Source organism: Oscarella lobularis, chromosome 9 (genome assembly GCF_947507565.1).
Source record: "Oscarella lobularis chromosome 9, ooOscLobu1.1, whole genome shotgun sequence".
Lineage (NCBI taxonomy): Eukaryota > Metazoa > Porifera > Homoscleromorpha > Homosclerophorida > Oscarellidae > Oscarella > Oscarella lobularis.
This window is the reverse complement of record NC_089183.1, coordinates 893,671-909,359: the sequence shown is the minus strand read 5'-3', so window position 1 is coordinate 909,359 and position 15,689 is coordinate 893,671. Positions and strand designations below refer to the sequence as shown.

Genomic DNA, 15,689 nt, shown 5'->3' with positions numbered 1-15,689 from the left:
CACGTGAGCTGCAACCTAAGGCGTCCGGATTTTAGAGGTCGTTTTCCGCATTCTCGACGGGCATGCTAGCGTTCGCCCTCTCTCTATTGCTACTACACGCGTTCTCGACGACGCGCGCCGCCTGTCCGAGCGGTCAATATTGGCACGACCATGACAGCGAGTGTAAACACTGTGAAACGTGCGCGGACAAGCTGGGAATCGTCGGCGAATTGCGCCCGTGCACCGAAACGACGAATCGCGTGTGCAACTACACGTGCAAGGATCCGAAAAAGGTCTACAAAGAACGCCCGACGTACGAATGCGTCGACGTCGAGTCGCTTGACGTTGTTTGTGGGCCGGACGTGAACAAAGACGACCCCTGTCGAGAAGTACGCGACGATCGGCCGTGCGTGCGAGTGCCGCGAAGAGATCGTCGCGGCGACTACGTCGTCCGATGCGAGTGTAGCGACGGGTCGTACGGCGAATCGTGCGATTGGAAGAAAGGGGGCCCCACTCGTCACCCCACCACCGCGTCGTCTAACTTCGGCGTCGACGTCGGGGAGGTCGACAACCCGAACGAGACGTCGAAAGGAACGCTTATCGGCGTGTGCATTCTCAGCGTCGTCGTTTTCTTCATTATCGTCGTCGTCGCTATTCTCGTCTATAGAAACTGGTGGGGAAGTCGTCCAGAAGGTACAGTACTGATAACCTGCACACTTTTCAGAAAAATATACCGTACACCATCCATCGTAAATACGTTTTAGGTGACGTGGAGTCCGTGACGTCAGACGTGCATCATTCGACGGGCACGGCATCTTCGGAAGCGCCGAGCAACGACAACGAGTTGAGCCACGCAGTTCCGCGTGCGTCACCTGAGCCTTCGCCGGAACGAGCCCTGGCCTTGAAAACGGCAACGGCGAAGGCGGCGGCAACATGCTCGGATACCACTATGGAAAAGTTTTTCTCTGAAGAACTCAAGGCGGACGTATCTGTTCTATTGCTGTCGGTGCAGAGTTTCGACTTGAAAGTATTCGCCGAGAAACTCAACTTCAGCAAGAAGGAAATCAATAAAATAACTGTCATAGCTGCGGCGGAGAAAATCGTGCCGAGTAGGCTTCTGCTCGACGAGTGGCTAGCGCGTCATCAGGACGTTGATAACCTCAGAGACATGATTCGCGCGCTCGAGGCAATGGGACGATGCGACGTTCTCGACTTGTTTCGAGAACGCTGCAGTGACTGTGATGTTGGCTATTACAGCCTACACTAGGTGTACAAAAAAAAACCCCTAGTAGTGCGTTTACCTTTTTGTAGCTCACTTGGCCTTTCCTCTTCCATACCGCTCTTTACAAATAAAATTTCTCAAAGAATCACGTTTCAAGTGTATGCTTTAGCGTCTCTTTTGGACAATATCTGCTCTAATCAAGGGTATACAGTGAAACAGATGGCCTTATAAGAGGAGAAGAGTATTTAGCTAGTTCTATTGATGTTACTGATGAGGTGAGCCATTGAAACGATCAGTTTGCTATTATTGCAACTATTCCGCTTTCGTCTAGATGGTACAAATGCAAATCACCATTTAGATTAGCTTTGGTAGCACGTGCTGCAGTTTCCAAAGCATTCTTCAAATGGTTCATTTGTCAAGAAACGGCTAGCAGCCGTAGTCAATAACGTCAGCGCGCGAATTCAAATCAAATCAAATGTCTCACAGGTGGTCTTCTATAATGCTGCATCATAACTGAAGTCTAGACAGATCGTAACGTCTAGCGGAAATGATGTCATTACATTTAGTGTTTAGGTCGCAACACATGATCTATGCCCCCTAACCCCTGCGTTGAAAAGTCGGTAACCTTTCAACAAACCAATGATACGATGACGAGAAGCTATAAATTGCCCTGGAGGTGGATCGCGTGATGAAATGAGTCACCGATGACATCATGCATTCCAGACCTCACTAATGTCACGACGTCGCTGTTCTCGTTTTTTGGGGGTCTTGAGACCGAAGACCGTGACTACACGGTGTTTGTATACTAAGCTTAGGTCAAAAAGATGTTTTCTTCTAGATAATTCATACGGCCGCAGTTCAGGTAACGGTGCACTTTCAATATTCAGTTACAAGTATACTGCCTGGTACTCACCGTCCACAGCAGAGTAATGCACAGTCAGCAACTATTGCACTATTGCAACACCATGGCAACACCCTGTATATAACGCCACCGCGCCTCCCAAAGCCCGTCACCGCCTCTTCGCGACCAAATCAGCAGGACCGAGCCGAAGCCGCTCGCGCAAGGCAAAGTCTGTCGCTCAGTTCAATCGATTAACTTCACGTTGAGGTAATTAAAAACCCCGGGCCCGGTTCTGTAAGCTATAGAGCCTACCGGCTACTAGTATATATATAGACCAAATATCTAGCCCGACTTCGTTGTACTGTATGCACGAAAAGTTCACTAGCACACTACGCGGTTAACTGCATTATTGATAGTGTTGCCTACAGCAAAGAAAATGGCTTTTCTGATGTTGAATGTGACAACGAGTCTTTTGAAAGCTGCACCACCAGCAGTGCCCAAAATAATTAAAGTTCTTCACCAGTGGAATAAAGAATGGGAACTGCTTCTAGGCAAAGTTCCAGAAGTGGCTGTGCAAAGGCACAAAATCATCTTCGCCTTAATTAAGATGCGCTCTTGCCCTGTTAGAGCAATTCCTGAAGGCTCTTCTAGAGCTTGCTAAGGCCAGCTCTTCGCAGAAGATCGAAGGAGTCAAACGAGACGTCAGTGCCGGCGTGCAAGCTAGCCTCAACGAACTGGCTGCTCGCGGCGAAGATGCCAAAGAAACTCTTCAAGAAACGAAAAAGAAGATGAAATCCGTTCGAGAGGAGCTGTTTGACGCGATAAAAAACTGTGAGGCGGCAAGAATACATGCGGCACAAATGCAGAAACTTGCTAGAGGAGTGGGAGGTTCCTTTGCAGGAGTGACATTTGCAGGAGGAATCATAGCTTCTGTGATTGCGGGCGTCGTTACCATGGGTATAGGCGCAGTAGTAGGCGTTTCTGTTACTGCCGTAGCCAGCAGTGCTCTCGGTGTCGGCGCCACAGTTGGCACTGCGATTGGAGCCCACGATCTCACCAAAGCAATCAAATCTCTAAAACAACAATCTTGCCAGTTCGACACGTTGTTGAACCTCCTGCACACATTCGACGAAGCGATGCACGACTACAACGTCAAGTGCAGTCACGCCGGCAGAGAAATACGTTACCTGAAACAGCGATCGCAAGAGTCTGAAGGAGACCTCAGTTACCTTACGCGACTTGCCGAAATCAGTGCCGATTTGAAATCAGACGAATTGGAGCGCGCCATACTTCTCGTCCAAACTCTGCGTCAAAAAATAAACCCGTCTCAGCAAATGGCAAACGAAACAACGGACAGCAACGCGACGAGCGACAACGATGATTTGCACGCCGAGGGTTCGGACGACGTCGAGGGTTCGAACGACGTCGAGGGTTCGGACGTCAAAATAATCGCTAGACCTTGACCGTGCGTTTTGTGTGTTTGCTTATGTGCGCTGCCGCGACGTGCATGCGAGTGCTCGCTAGAGAATGTCGTCTCTGATAGTCGTTGGTTGATTGAGTCCTCTGCTGTTGGTGTATGCCTATGGGCAATAAATTGCTGAACGGTCTACTGCGGTACCACGACGGTTTCTAACCTACACTGCTCAAGCAAATACTCTCACTGCCTGGGTAGACTGACGTTTGGGAAAAGTGCCAAACATTCATCTACTGGCAAAATGCCAAAAATGATCGAAATGATGGAACTGCAGAGCGGCTATCTATAAACTAACTTGAATACCAAAATTAGCCAATAAGGCTTGCTCGATCTTGTCAGAAGATCTGAGATAGGTAACCCGTCTCTCTATCTCTCGATTCGGCTCTGTCACAATCAATCGCGGCCCATCATCGCCGCGATCCGTAAAAACGACGCGTCCCTCATCCTTGCGCAGCAAGGAGCACACGCGAGCGATCATGAACGGAGCCCTAGGGTCCGTCTGATGATACCGCAACGTATCGGCAAATCGATCGAGACAATCGACGACATCGAGAGTGAATCGATACCGCTCGATCCACTCGTGCCCCGCGCTAGCGCGCGTTTCGACGCGCCAATGCGCCGCCGTTTCTCCCGCCGTTTCTCTCAATCGTACGTCCCACAGCGCGTGCGTGCGCTCCGTTCCGCTAACGAACGGCATGGGCGCGGCTACGGCGTCGGCGAAGGCGACGTCGACGAGGTAGCGTTCGGAGCGCGCGCGCGGAAGTGCGACCGACAAAATGACGTGATCGTTTACCGGTCCGAGAATTTTCGTCGTCGAATTTCGTACGCGAGCCGATAGGAGGCGCACGTCGTAGTCCAGGTGACGGAGAAGGGTCTCGAAGAGGCTGTTGAGCTCGTAGCAGAAGCCGCCGCGTCGATTTGCGACGATTTTCGCGTAGATGCGCGATACGTCGAGAACGATAGGCGTGCGATCGATGACGTCGAAGTTTTCGAATGGAATCGACGACACGTGAGCTCGGATGAGCTTCTCCAGCGCTTCGAGCGACGGGTGGCCTGTTCTTTCGCCGCCGAAACGAGCGAGATAGGCGTCGAAGTCCATTTAGCGCACGTTAGGAACTAGAGACGGTGGTCGACATTTACAAGTTTCAACATAATTGCTAGTGTACAGTACTAACTAGACTGTTGATTCGCAGCTAAGTAAAGCCTCTCTCTCCCTCTCTTCTTCGTAAATAATATGACCGTTGGCGGGCAGGCCATATCACGTGATTTCTTATCGACTTTGGCGGCCCACGACTGTAACTCGCCAGACGATAAAATCAAATAGGCGATTCCACCGAATGCGTAGATCTCAGCAGTGAGATAAAAGACATTGTTCCACTGAAGTTTCAAAACCTACAACACACAATAAAACATATGTAGCCATGATGTATGTAATTCAAATTGTTCCCGTACCTCCAATCCAGATGGCGCAGAAGCCATTGCTCCGGCCACGTAGGGCCCAATAATACCCGAAAGTGTTCCAGCCACATTCGCAATTGCCATGAGGAAGCCCGCATATTGGGGAGCAATGTCTAACATATTTACAAAGAATCCGGATACTGACAAACCGCTTAGAGCTGCAGTTGAGCACAGGCAGATAAGAACAGCTTGAGCTCTTCTAGCGAATTTGTTCAAAACAACTAAGACGAGCGCAGGCAAGAACATGCCTAAAGTATTTAATTTTTTAATTAAATAAATCCATCCCGAGTATATGAAGTATACCTATGGAGTTCATTAGATTTCTTGTGCTTCCCGTAGATAAAAGCCGCTTTTTTCGAATTGCATCAGCTATCCAACCGCCTAGAAGAGTGAAAACGCACATCGCGAGAAAGGGAAGGCCTGAGAAGATTCCGTTCTAAAAAGGCGAAGATATTTAATTCTAAAAGGTTATTTGCGTCTATAGTACTTCTGCTATGCCGAAACGCAAGATGTCATCGACGAATGTTGGCATGATCGTGGCCAGCAAAAGGGTACCCCAATCGTAAGAAATCATGGTAAGAATAATTGCCCACACAGCTGGAGACGTCATTATCCGTAAAAGCGGCAATTCCTAAAATCAATATTTTGATGCAACAAGTTTTTTCCCCTTACTAGTAAATTACATTCGTTGACAGACTCTGTTCTCTTTCGATGGCTGATACAATATAATCTCGTTCTTTGACGCTTATTTGTGGATGAGACTGAGGCGAATCGTGCACGAGAGCAAACCAGGCAACGCACCAGACAAGGCCAAAACCACCTGGAAAAATACTTTACTTTGCACTAATAAAAAAAAAAGAAATTCATTCTGACCAAATACGTAAAAGACAGATGGCCACTTGGACTGATGAGGAGGACTCCGAAATCCGCTCTCACAAAGAAGTCCACTGAGCGGCATCGCAAAAGCGGTACCCATGTTAATACCTACAGTAAACATAGGCATACTGTATGTGTATGTACATATTTATTGCAGATCACCTGCAAATGATATCGCAACTAGTTTGCTTCGTTCGAGCGGAGGAGCCCATTTTCTCCACATTGCGTGCGCAGAAGGACACGTACCGCCCTGATCATTATGCTAATGTAATGCATGTCATCGAAATCCGCTAACCAGAGCAAGCCCTTGAACGATGCGAACTAGAATAAGAATTTGTTTGTGATAGGCGGCGACGGGCGTGATAAGGGAAAGGAGTGAAGCGCATAGTACTCCGCCGCCGAAAACTCGCTTCGAGCCGTATTTGGCGGCAAGAATTCCGAAGGGAAGTTGCGTGACCATGTAACCGTAGTAGAATGCACTTAGAATAATTCCTACGGTAGCTATCGCGATAGATGAACCGTTTTTCGAGCCAATTGCTTACCGCTCGTCTCCGAATCCCAGCCGAATTCTTTCTATGAGGAGCGAAAAAATATCAGTGCCGAACTGCATGAATCGCGCGAGCCTTTCTTCTTGCCTTCATTTCGATTATAGCCACGCTAAGATTACCGCGAAGAAAGAAACTGGCCACAAAGCCAAGAAAGAACATAAACGCCAATTAAGGCATAGCGAGCGGGAAGGCCGGAGAACCGGCGCGGGCATTTCGCGTCTCCTGCTTCCATCCGGCCAAGTGCGTCTTACCATCACGTGCACTACAAATTGACCAAAAAACGCAACCTATTTCTGAAAAATGTATTCAGCTAATTAATTGATTTATTATTAGAGTGTTGACTCGCCGCTAAGTAGAGCCTCTTTTTCGTCGCCGTTAGCTGGCCTGCCGTTACCAGGTGACTGATCGAGTCCCTCTTTAGCCCACAACTGTATTTGTCCCGATGATAAAATCAAATAGGTGATTCCACCGAAGGCGTAGATCTCAGCGGCAAGATAAAAGACGTTTTTCCACTGAAGCTGCAAAATCTACAACATACAAATCTCGAAGCAATATGTGTCTCAATTCGTCGTCCCCCATACATGTGACCCAGATGGAGCAGAGGCCATTGCTCCGGCCGAATAAGGTGCAAGTACAGCGAAAAGTATCCCAGAAGAATTCGTAATTCCCATGATGAAGCCCGCGTATTGGGGAGCAATGTCTAAGATATTTACAAGGTACCCAGATTTCGTCAGAGTACTTATGGCTGCAGCTGAGCACAAGCAGATAAGAACAGCGTCAGCTCTGCTAGCGACGTTGTTCAAAACAACAAAAAGAAGCGCCGGCGTAAACATACCTAAACTATTTATTTCATTATTTAAATCAACAAAAATTCTGTGCGTGAATTATACCTATAGAATTCATTAGTTTTCGTGCGCCTCCGGTCGACAGAAGCTGCCTTTGTCGAATTGCATCAGCTATCAATCCACTTAGAACAGTGAAAAGACTCATCACGAGAAAGGGAAGAGACGACAAAATTCCGTTCTAAAAACATTACACACTAGGGCCACCATTCCACAGTTTGCGCTCTACTTCTGCTATGTCGAAACGCAAGACGTCGTCGACAAACGTTGGCACGATCGCGGAGAGCAAAACCGTACCCCAATCACTACAAATGGTGGACAGAATAATTGCCCACACAGCTCGCGACGTCATTATCTGTAAAAGCGGCAGCGAGCGCTCCTAACGACAAAATTTCAGAGCAGAAGAATTGTTATCCCCCCCCCTCCCCCCTGACTTACCTTCGTTGACAGACCCTGTTCCTTTTCGATGGCTGATACAATATAATCTCGTTCTTTGACGCTAATTCTTGGATGAGACTGAGGCGAGTCGTGCACGAGAGCAAACCAGACGAGGCACCAGACCAAGCCCAAACCGCCTGGAAAAGAGTTTGCTTTACGCTAATAAAAGCTATAATATATGCTGACCAAATACGTAAAAGACAGACGGCCACTTGGACTGGTGAGGAGGACTTCGAAATCCGCTCTCACAAAGAAGTCCACTAAGCGGCATCGCAAAACCAATACCCATATGACCCCCTACAGTAAACGTAAGCACTGACAGCATACTGTACGTATTGTAGCAGATCACCTGCAAATGTTATTGCAACTAGTTTGCTTCGTTCGAGTGGAGGCGCCCATTGTCTCCACATTGCATGCGCAGAAGGAAACGTGCCACCCTAATTATACACAACATTGCATGAAGACGAGACGTGACGCGTGAAAAAGGCGACTATACCAAGGCGAGTCCTTGGAGAATGCGAATTAGAATAAGACTTTGTTTGTGATAGGCGGCGACGGGCGTGAGAAGGGAAAGGAGCGAGGCGCACAGCATTCCTCCGCCGAAAACTCGCTTCGAGCCGTATTTGGTGGCGAGTATTCCGAAGGGAAGTTGGGTGAGCACGTAACCGAAGTAGAATGCGCTGAGAATAATTCCTACCCGTAGAAATATCGCGATAGATGGACGTTATTCGAGTCCTTATTGCTCACCGTTCGTCTTCGAATCCCAACCAAATTCTTTCTATACGTCGCGCAAATTCGAATCAGTGCCGAACTCGAAGATCGATCGCGCGAGCTTTTCTTTTCTCCTTGCCTTCATTTCGATTATGGCGACGCTTAGATTAATGCGAAGGAAGAAACTGACCACGAAGCCGAGAAAGAACATAATAGCCAACGCATAGCGAGCGGGAACGCCGGTTCTCCGGCGTCGACGTTGCACGTCCCCTGCTTTCATCCGGCCTCGCGTGCGTTCTACGATCACGTGCTACCAATGACAAACTATTAGCCTAATTAATTAATTATTAAAATTAAGTGATTCATTAATACACGACAATATTTCTTTATGACATGCGCGAGAGCTGGAATCATTGGTATAACCCTTAAAAATTCCAGTGAGAGTACCAAAAATATTACTTGTATAGTGTAGTCATAACAAGACGGCTGAGTGCACGGCTAAGTAGAGCGTCTCTCCCTCTCTTCATCATAAATGCGAGCATGTCATTATCACATATTGGGAGCAATGTCTAAAATATTTACACAGTACCCAATTAATTAATGCGTCCTACAATCACGTATTGATAAATAACTATTCACCTAATGCCTATTTCTGAAATAACTATATAGCTAATTAATTGGTTCATTATTAGACTGTTGACTCGCCGCTAAGTAGAGCCTCTTTTTCGTCACAAACAGAATTACCGTTGGCTGGCCTACCGTTACCAGGTGACTGATCGAGTCCCTCTTTAGCCCACCACTGTATTTGTCCTGATGATAAAATCAAATAGGTGATTCCACCGAAGGCGTAGATCTCAGCAGCAAGATAAAAGATGTTTTTCCATTGAAGCTGCAAAATCTACAACATACAAATCTTGAAGCAACATGTGTCTCAATTTGTCGTCCCCATACATGTGATCCAGACGGAGCAGAGGCCATTGATCCCGCCGAATAAGGTGCAAATACACCCAAAAGTATCTCAGCAGAATTCGTAATTCCCATGAGGAAGCCCGCATATTGGGGAGCAATGTCTAAGACATTCACAAAGTATCCAGATCTTGACATAGGACGTACGGCTGTAGCCAAGCACAAGCAGATAAGAACAGCATAAGCTTGGCTAGAGACGTTGTTCAAAACAACTAAGAAGAGTGCAGGCAAGAACATACCTAAAGAAATTATATAATTAATTAAAAAATCCTGTGTATGAAATATACCTATGGAGTTCATAAGATTTCTTGTGCCACCTGTCGACAGGAGCTGTCTTTTTCAAATTGCATCGGCTATCCATCCGCCAAGAACAGTGAAAAGGCTCGTCAAGAGAAAAGGAAGGGATGACAAAATTCCGTTCTGAAAAAATGCGAGCATTACACACTAGGACCGTCCTTTCACGGTTTGTGTCTACTTCTGCTATGCCGAAACGCAAGACGTCGTCAACAAATGTTGGCACGATCGTGGAGAACAAGACACTACCCCAATCATAACAAAGTGTGGAAAGAATAATTGCCCACACAGCAGGCGACGTCATTATCTGTAAAAGCGGCAGTGGACGTTCCTGAAACGACAATATTTCGAAGCGGAATAATTACCATAGTAGTATTAGTATTGTATACCTGACTTGCAACACTCAGTGACAGACCACGTTCCCTTTCAATAGCTGAAACAATGTGATCCCGTTCTTCGATGCTAATTCGTGGATGAGATTGAGGCGAATCGTGCACGAGAGCAAACCAGGCGACGCACCAGACCAAGCCCAAACCGCCTTAATTATTATTTTAAAAAAATAGTTTACCTATTAAAAAAATATAGATATATGCTGACCAAAGACGTAAAAGACAGATGGCCACTTGGACTGATGATGAGGACTCCGAAATCCGTTCTCACAAAGAAGTCCGCTGAGCGGCATTGCAAAGGCAATACCCATACTACAACCTACACTAGACATATGCATGCATTCTATTTTTATCAGATCAGATCACCTGCAAATGATATTGCAACTAGTTTGCTTCGTTCGAGTGGAGGAGCCCATTTTCTCCACATTGCATGCGTTGAAGGAAACGTGCCCCCCTAATCATACATAACATTGCACGAAGACGTGCATGTGACGCGTGAAAATGCGACCATACCAAGGCGAGTCCTTGGAGAATGCGAATTAGAATGAGAGTCTCTTTGTGATAGGTGGCGATGGGCGTGAGAAGGGAAAGGACTCGCGAAGCGCACAGCACCCCTCCGCCGAAAACTCGCTTCGAGCCGTATTTGGTGGCGAGTATTCCGAAGGGAACTTGGGTGAGCACGTAACCGAAGTAGAATGCACTGAGAATAATTCCTGTACCCGTAGAAATATCGCGATAGATGGACGTTATTCGAGTCCTTATTGCTCACCGTTCGTCTTCGAATCCCAGCCGAATTCTTTCTATACGTCGCGCAAATTCGAATCAGTGCCGAACTCGAAGATCGATCGCGCGAGCTTTTCTTTTCTCCTTGCCTTCATTTCGATTATGGCGACGCTTAGATTAATGCGAAGGAAGAAACTGACCGCAAAGCCGAGAAAGAACAGAATAGCCAACGCATAGCGAGCGGGAACGCCGGAGAACCGTCGTCGCTGTTTCACGTCACCTGCTTCCATCCGGCAGAGCCTCTATATGCAGTACCATCCGGCCTCGCGTGCGTTCTACGATCACGTGCTACCAATGACAAACTATTAGCCTAATTAATTAATTAGGTGATTCATTAATACACGACAATATTTCTTTATGACATGCGCGAGAGCTGGAGTCATTGGTATAACCCTAAAAATTCCAGTGAGAGTACCAAAAATATTACTTATACAGTGTAGTCCTAACAAGACGGCTGATTCCGCGGCTAAGTAGAGCGTCTCTCCCTCTCTTCATCATAAATACAAGCATGCCATTATCACATATTGGAAGCAACGTCTAAAATATTTACACAGTCACCCAATATGCATCCTACAAATGATAAATAAATAACTATTCACCTAATACCCATTTCTGAAATAACTATTTAGCTAGTAATTGATTCAGACTGTTGACTCGCCGCTAAGTAGAGCCTCTTTTTCGTCACAAACAGAATTACCGTTGGTTGGCCTACTGTTACCAGTTGACTGATCGAGTCCCTCTTTAGCCCACCACTGTATTTGTCCCGATGATAAAATCAAATAGGTGAGTCCACCGAAGGCGTAGATCTCAGCAGCAAGATAAAAGATGTTTTTCCACTGAAGCTGCAAAATCTACAACATAAAAATCTTGAAGCAATATGTGTCTCAATTCGTCGTCCCCGTACATGTGATCCAGACGGAGCAGAGGCCATTGCTCCGGCCGAATAAGGTGCAAATACACCCAAAAGTATCCCAGCAGAATTCGTGAGTCCCATGATGAAGCCCGCATACTGGGGAGCAATGTCTAAGACATTCACAAAGTATCCAGATCTTGACATAGGGCGTACGGCTGTAGCCAAGCACAAGCAGATAAGAACAGCATAAGCTCGGCTAGAGACGTTGTTCAAAACAACTAAGAAGAGTGCAGGCAAGAACATACCTAAAGAAATTATATAATTAATTAAAAATCCTGTGTATGAAATATACCCATGGAGTTCATAAGATTTCTTGTGCCACCTGTCGACAGGAGTTGTCTTTTTCGAACTGCATCGGCTATCCATCCGCCAAGAACAGTGAAAAGGCTCGTCAAGAGAAAGGGAAGGGATGACAAAATTCCGTTCTGAAAAAATGCGAGCATTACACACTAGGACCGTCCTTTCACGGTTTGTGTCTACTTCTGCTATGCCGAAACGCAAGACGTCGTCAACAAACGTTGGCACGATCGTGGAGAACAAGACACTACCCCAATCATAACAAAGTGTGGAAAGAATAATTGCCCACACAGCTGGCGACGTCATTATCTGTAAAAGCGGCAGTGGACGTTCCTGAAACGACAATATTTCGAAGCGGAATAATTACCGCAGTAGTATTGTATACCTGACTTGCAACACTCAGTGACAGACCACTTTCCCTTTCAATAGCTGAAACAATGTGATCCCGTTCTTCGATGCTAATTCGCGGATGAGATTGAGGCGAATCGTGCACGAGAGCAAACCAGCCGACGCACCAGACCAAACCCAAACCGCCTTAATTAATTGAAAATAGTTTATATACATAACGCCAATAAAAAACATATAGATATATGCTGACCAAAGACGTAAAAGACAGATGGCCACTTGGACTGATGAGGAGGACTCCGAAATCCGCTCTCACAAAGAAGTCCGCTGAGAGTCATTGCAAAAGCAATACCCATACTACAACCTATACTAGACATATGCATGTATTCTATTTTTATCAGATCGGATCACCTGCAAATGATATTGCAACTAGTTTGCTTCGTTCGAGTGGAGGAGCCCATTTTCTCCACATTGCATGCGTAGAAGGAAACGTGCCACCCTAACATTGCATGAAGGCGTGATATGATGCATGAAAAAATGCGACTAACAAGGGCGAGTCCTTGAAGAATGCGAAGTAAAATAAGAGTTTGTTTGTGATAGGCGGCGACGGGCGTGAGAAGGGAAAGGAGCGAAGCGCACAGCACTCCTCCGCCGAAAATTCGCTTCGAGCCGTATTTGGCGGCGAGTAGTCCGAAGGGAACTTGGGTGAGCACGTAACCGACGTAGAATGCACTGAGAATAATTCCTACCGTAGAAATCGCGGTAGATGGATGCTATTCGAGTCCTTATTGCTCACCGTTCGTCTTCGAATCCCAGCCAAATTCTTTCTATAAATTCGAATCAGTGCCGAACTCGAAGATCGCGCGACTTTTCTCCTTGCCTTCATTTCGACTATGGCGACGCTTAGACTAACGCGAAGAGCGAAACTGACCACGAAGCCGAGAAAGAACATCATGGCCAACGCATAGCGAGCGGGAAAGCCGGAGAACCGGCGCCGACGTTTCACGTCTCCTGCTTCCATCCGGACTCGCGTGCGTGCTACGATCACGTCCTATTCAATTTATTCATTTTTTACTAACTAGATTGCTGAGTCGCAGCTGAGTAGAGCCTGTCTCTCCGAGTCCCTCTCTTCATCGTAACTAACATGACTGTTAGCGGGCACGTCATTATCCCCTGATTTCTTTTCTACTTCGGCCCACGACTGTAGCTCTCCAGACGATAAAATCAAATAGGTGAGTCCACCGAAGGCGTAGATCTCAGCAGCAAGATAAAAGACGTTTTTCCACTGAAGCTGCAACATCTACAACATACAAAACTTCCACCAGTATAAGGGTCCCAATTGGTACCCATACATGTGATCCAGATGGAGCAGACGCCATTGCTCCAGCCGAGTAAGGTGCAAGTACACCAAAAAGATTCCCAACCAAATTCGTGAGTCCCATGAGGAAGCCCGCATATTGGGGAGCAATGTCTAAGATATTTACAGAGTATCCAGATTTTGACATTGTGCTTATGGCTGCAGCTGAGCACAAGCAGATAAGAACAACATGAGCTCTAGTAGGAACGTTGTTCAAAACAACAAAAAAGAGCACAGGCATAAACATACCTAATAATAATAATAATAATTAGAATCAGCCAATTCTGTGTATGGATTATACCTATAGAGTTCATCAAATTTCTTGTGCCTCCGGTCGACAGAAGCCGTCTTTTTCGAATTGAATCGGCTATCCATCCGCCTAAAACAGTGAAAAGGCTCATTGCAACAAAGGGCAGGGATGAAAAAATTCCGTTCTAAAGAAACATTACACACTAGTGCCACGTAGTCACAGCTTACTGTACTTCTATAATGCTGAAACGCAAGACGTCGTCGAAAAATGTTGGCAAGATTGTGGAGAGCAAAAGAGTGCTCCAATCGTAACAAATTGTAGAAAGAAGAATTGCCCACACAGCTGGCGATGTCATTATCCGTAAAAGCGGCAGTGGGCGTCCCTAAAGACAATATTTCGGAGCAAAAAGAATTCTTATAATATTCCCCCGACTTACGTTCGTTGACAGACTTTTTTCCTTTTTGATAGCTAATTCAATATAGTCCCGTTCTTTGACGCTAATTCGTGGGTGAGATCGAGGCGAGTCGTGCACAAGAGCAAACCAGGCGAGGCACCAGACCAAGCCCAAACCGCCTTGAAACTAGCTTAGTTTAAGCTAATAAAAAATAAAATAAGTGTATAGGCTGACCAAATACGTAAAAGACAGATGGCCACTTTGACTGATGAGGAGGACTCCGAAATCCGCTCTCACAAAGAAGTCCACTGAGAGTCATCGAAAAAGCAGTGCCCATATAACTACCTACAGTAAACGTAGACGTTGACTGAATACTGTGCATTTTTAAAAGCAGATCACCTGCAAATGATATTGCAACTAGTTTGCTTCGTTCGAGTGGAGGAGCCCATTTTCTCCACATCGCATGCGCAGAAGGATACGTACCGCCCTAATCATTACAGTGTTGTGCATGGTCGCGAGACGCACGTGCGACTAACAAGGGCGAGTCCTTGGAGAATCCGAAGTAGAATAAGAGTTTGTTTGTAATACGCGGCGAAGGGCGTGAGAAGGGAAAGGAGAGAGGCGCACAGCACTCCTCCGCCGAACACTCGCTTTGAGCCATATTTGGCGGCGAGTATTCCGAAGGGAAGTTGCGTGACCACGTAACCAAAGTAGAATGCACTGAGAATAATTCCTACCGTAGAATAATATCGCGATATAGACGAACGATATTCGAGCGAATCGCTCACCGCTCGTCTTCGAATCCCAGCCGAATTCTTTCTATACGTCGCGTAAATTCGAATCGGCGCCGAATAAACTTGGGATCGCGATTTTCTCCTTGCCTTCATTTCGATTATGGCGACGCTTAGAGTAACGCGAAGGAATAAACTGGTCACGAAGCCGAGAAAGAACATAAAAGCCAACGCATAGCGAGCGGGAACGCCGGAGAACCGGCGTCGACATTGCACGTCCCCTGCTTCCATCCGCGTGCGTTCTACGATCACGTGCTACCAATGACAAAAACTATTAGCCTAATTAATTAATTATTAAAATTAAGCGATTCATTAATACACGACAATATTTCTTTATGACATGCGCGAGAGCTGGAGTCATTGGTATAACCCTTAAAAATTCCAGTGAGAGTACCAAAAATATTACTTGTATAGTGTAGTCATAACAAGACGGCTGAGTGCACGGCTAAGTAGAGCGTCTCTCCCTCTCTTCATCATAAATACAAGCATGCCATTATCACATATTGGAAGCAATGTCTAAA

At 46.4% G+C, this 15,689-nt stretch overlaps 6 protein-coding genes across 7 annotated transcripts; 1 reads left to right on the top strand and 5 right to left on the bottom strand.

The window, feature by feature from the left end:
- The first annotated feature begins 9 nt into the window (after positions 1 to 9).
- Positions 10 to 1,346, top strand: LOC136190820 (uncharacterized). The gene is made up of 2 exons (XM_065979094.1): positions 10 to 672; positions 744 to 1,346. The coding sequence occupies exons 1-2, from the start codon at positions 63 to 65 to the stop codon at positions 1,244 to 1,246; spliced, it is 1,113 nt and encodes a 370-aa protein (XP_065835166.1). The 5' UTR covers positions 10 to 62; the 3' UTR covers positions 1,247 to 1,346.
- A 986-nt stretch (positions 1,347 to 2,332) lies between these two features.
- On the bottom strand, positions 2,333 to 4,615 carry LOC136191349 (arylamine N-acetyltransferase-like). Its single transcript, XM_065979672.1, has one exon. The coding sequence runs from the start codon at positions 4,613 to 4,615 to the stop codon at positions 3,800 to 3,802; it is 816 nt and encodes a 271-aa protein (XP_065835744.1). The 3' UTR covers positions 2,333 to 3,799.
- Positions 4,616 to 4,637: 22 nt separating this feature from the next.
- On the bottom strand, positions 4,638 to 6,728 carry LOC136191655 (sialin-like). 2 transcript variants are annotated; one of them, XM_065980040.1, is made up of 10 exons: positions 6,486 to 6,728; positions 6,393 to 6,423; positions 6,146 to 6,342; positions 6,013 to 6,100; positions 5,848 to 5,958; positions 5,658 to 5,794; positions 5,462 to 5,605; positions 5,278 to 5,410; positions 4,969 to 5,222; positions 4,638 to 4,908 (listed from the first exon to the last, which is right to left on the bottom strand). In XM_065980040.1, the coding sequence occupies exons 1-10, from the start codon at positions 6,555 to 6,557 to the stop codon at positions 4,687 to 4,689; spliced, it is 1,389 nt and encodes a 462-aa protein (XP_065836112.1). In that variant the 5' UTR covers positions 6,558 to 6,728; the 3' UTR covers positions 4,638 to 4,686. The 2 variants fall into 2 exon arrangements, with proteins under 2 accessions (XP_065836112.1, XP_065836113.1); XM_065980041.1 differs by having other exon boundaries at positions 6,146 to 6,171.
- A 386-nt stretch (positions 6,729 to 7,114) lies between these two features.
- On the bottom strand, positions 7,115 to 8,670 carry LOC136191656 (sialin-like). The gene is made up of 9 exons (XM_065980042.1): positions 8,580 to 8,670; positions 8,426 to 8,528; positions 8,175 to 8,371; positions 8,028 to 8,115; positions 7,865 to 7,975; positions 7,679 to 7,815; positions 7,470 to 7,619; positions 7,289 to 7,421; positions 7,115 to 7,238 (listed from the first exon to the last, which is right to left on the bottom strand). Exons 3-9 carry the CDS (start codon positions 8,268 to 8,270, stop codon positions 7,234 to 7,236), a joined length of 720 nt encoding a protein of 239 aa, XP_065836114.1. The 5' UTR covers positions 8,271 to 8,371; positions 8,426 to 8,528; positions 8,580 to 8,670; the 3' UTR covers positions 7,115 to 7,233.
- A 199-nt stretch (positions 8,671 to 8,869) lies between these two features.
- Positions 8,870 to 10,921, bottom strand: LOC136191657 (sialin-like). Its single transcript, XM_065980043.1, has 9 exons — positions 10,808 to 10,921; positions 10,552 to 10,751; positions 10,405 to 10,492; positions 10,247 to 10,357; positions 10,039 to 10,187; positions 9,831 to 9,980; positions 9,643 to 9,775; positions 9,341 to 9,594; positions 8,870 to 9,287 (listed from the first exon to the last, which is right to left on the bottom strand). The coding sequence occupies exons 3-7, from the start codon at positions 10,463 to 10,465 to the stop codon at positions 9,695 to 9,697; spliced, it is 552 nt and encodes a 183-aa protein (XP_065836115.1). The 5' UTR covers positions 10,466 to 10,492; positions 10,552 to 10,751; positions 10,808 to 10,921; the 3' UTR covers positions 8,870 to 9,287; positions 9,341 to 9,594; positions 9,643 to 9,694.
- Positions 10,922 to 11,447: 526 nt separating this feature from the next.
- On the bottom strand, positions 11,448 to 15,399 carry LOC136191348 (uncharacterized). The gene is made up of 20 exons (XM_065979671.1): positions 15,259 to 15,399; positions 15,166 to 15,196; positions 14,914 to 15,110; positions 14,777 to 14,864; positions 14,612 to 14,722; positions 14,420 to 14,556; positions 14,216 to 14,365; positions 14,035 to 14,167; positions 13,729 to 13,982; positions 13,521 to 13,676; positions 13,257 to 13,427; positions 13,173 to 13,203; positions 12,925 to 13,121; positions 12,788 to 12,875; positions 12,630 to 12,740; positions 12,417 to 12,565; positions 12,215 to 12,364; positions 12,027 to 12,159; positions 11,726 to 11,979; positions 11,448 to 11,672 (listed from the first exon to the last, which is right to left on the bottom strand). The coding sequence occupies exons 1-20, from the start codon at positions 15,397 to 15,399 to the stop codon at positions 11,463 to 11,465; spliced, it is 2,892 nt and encodes a 963-aa protein (XP_065835743.1). The 3' UTR covers positions 11,448 to 11,462.
- Between the last annotated feature and the right edge of the window lie 290 nt (positions 15,400 to 15,689).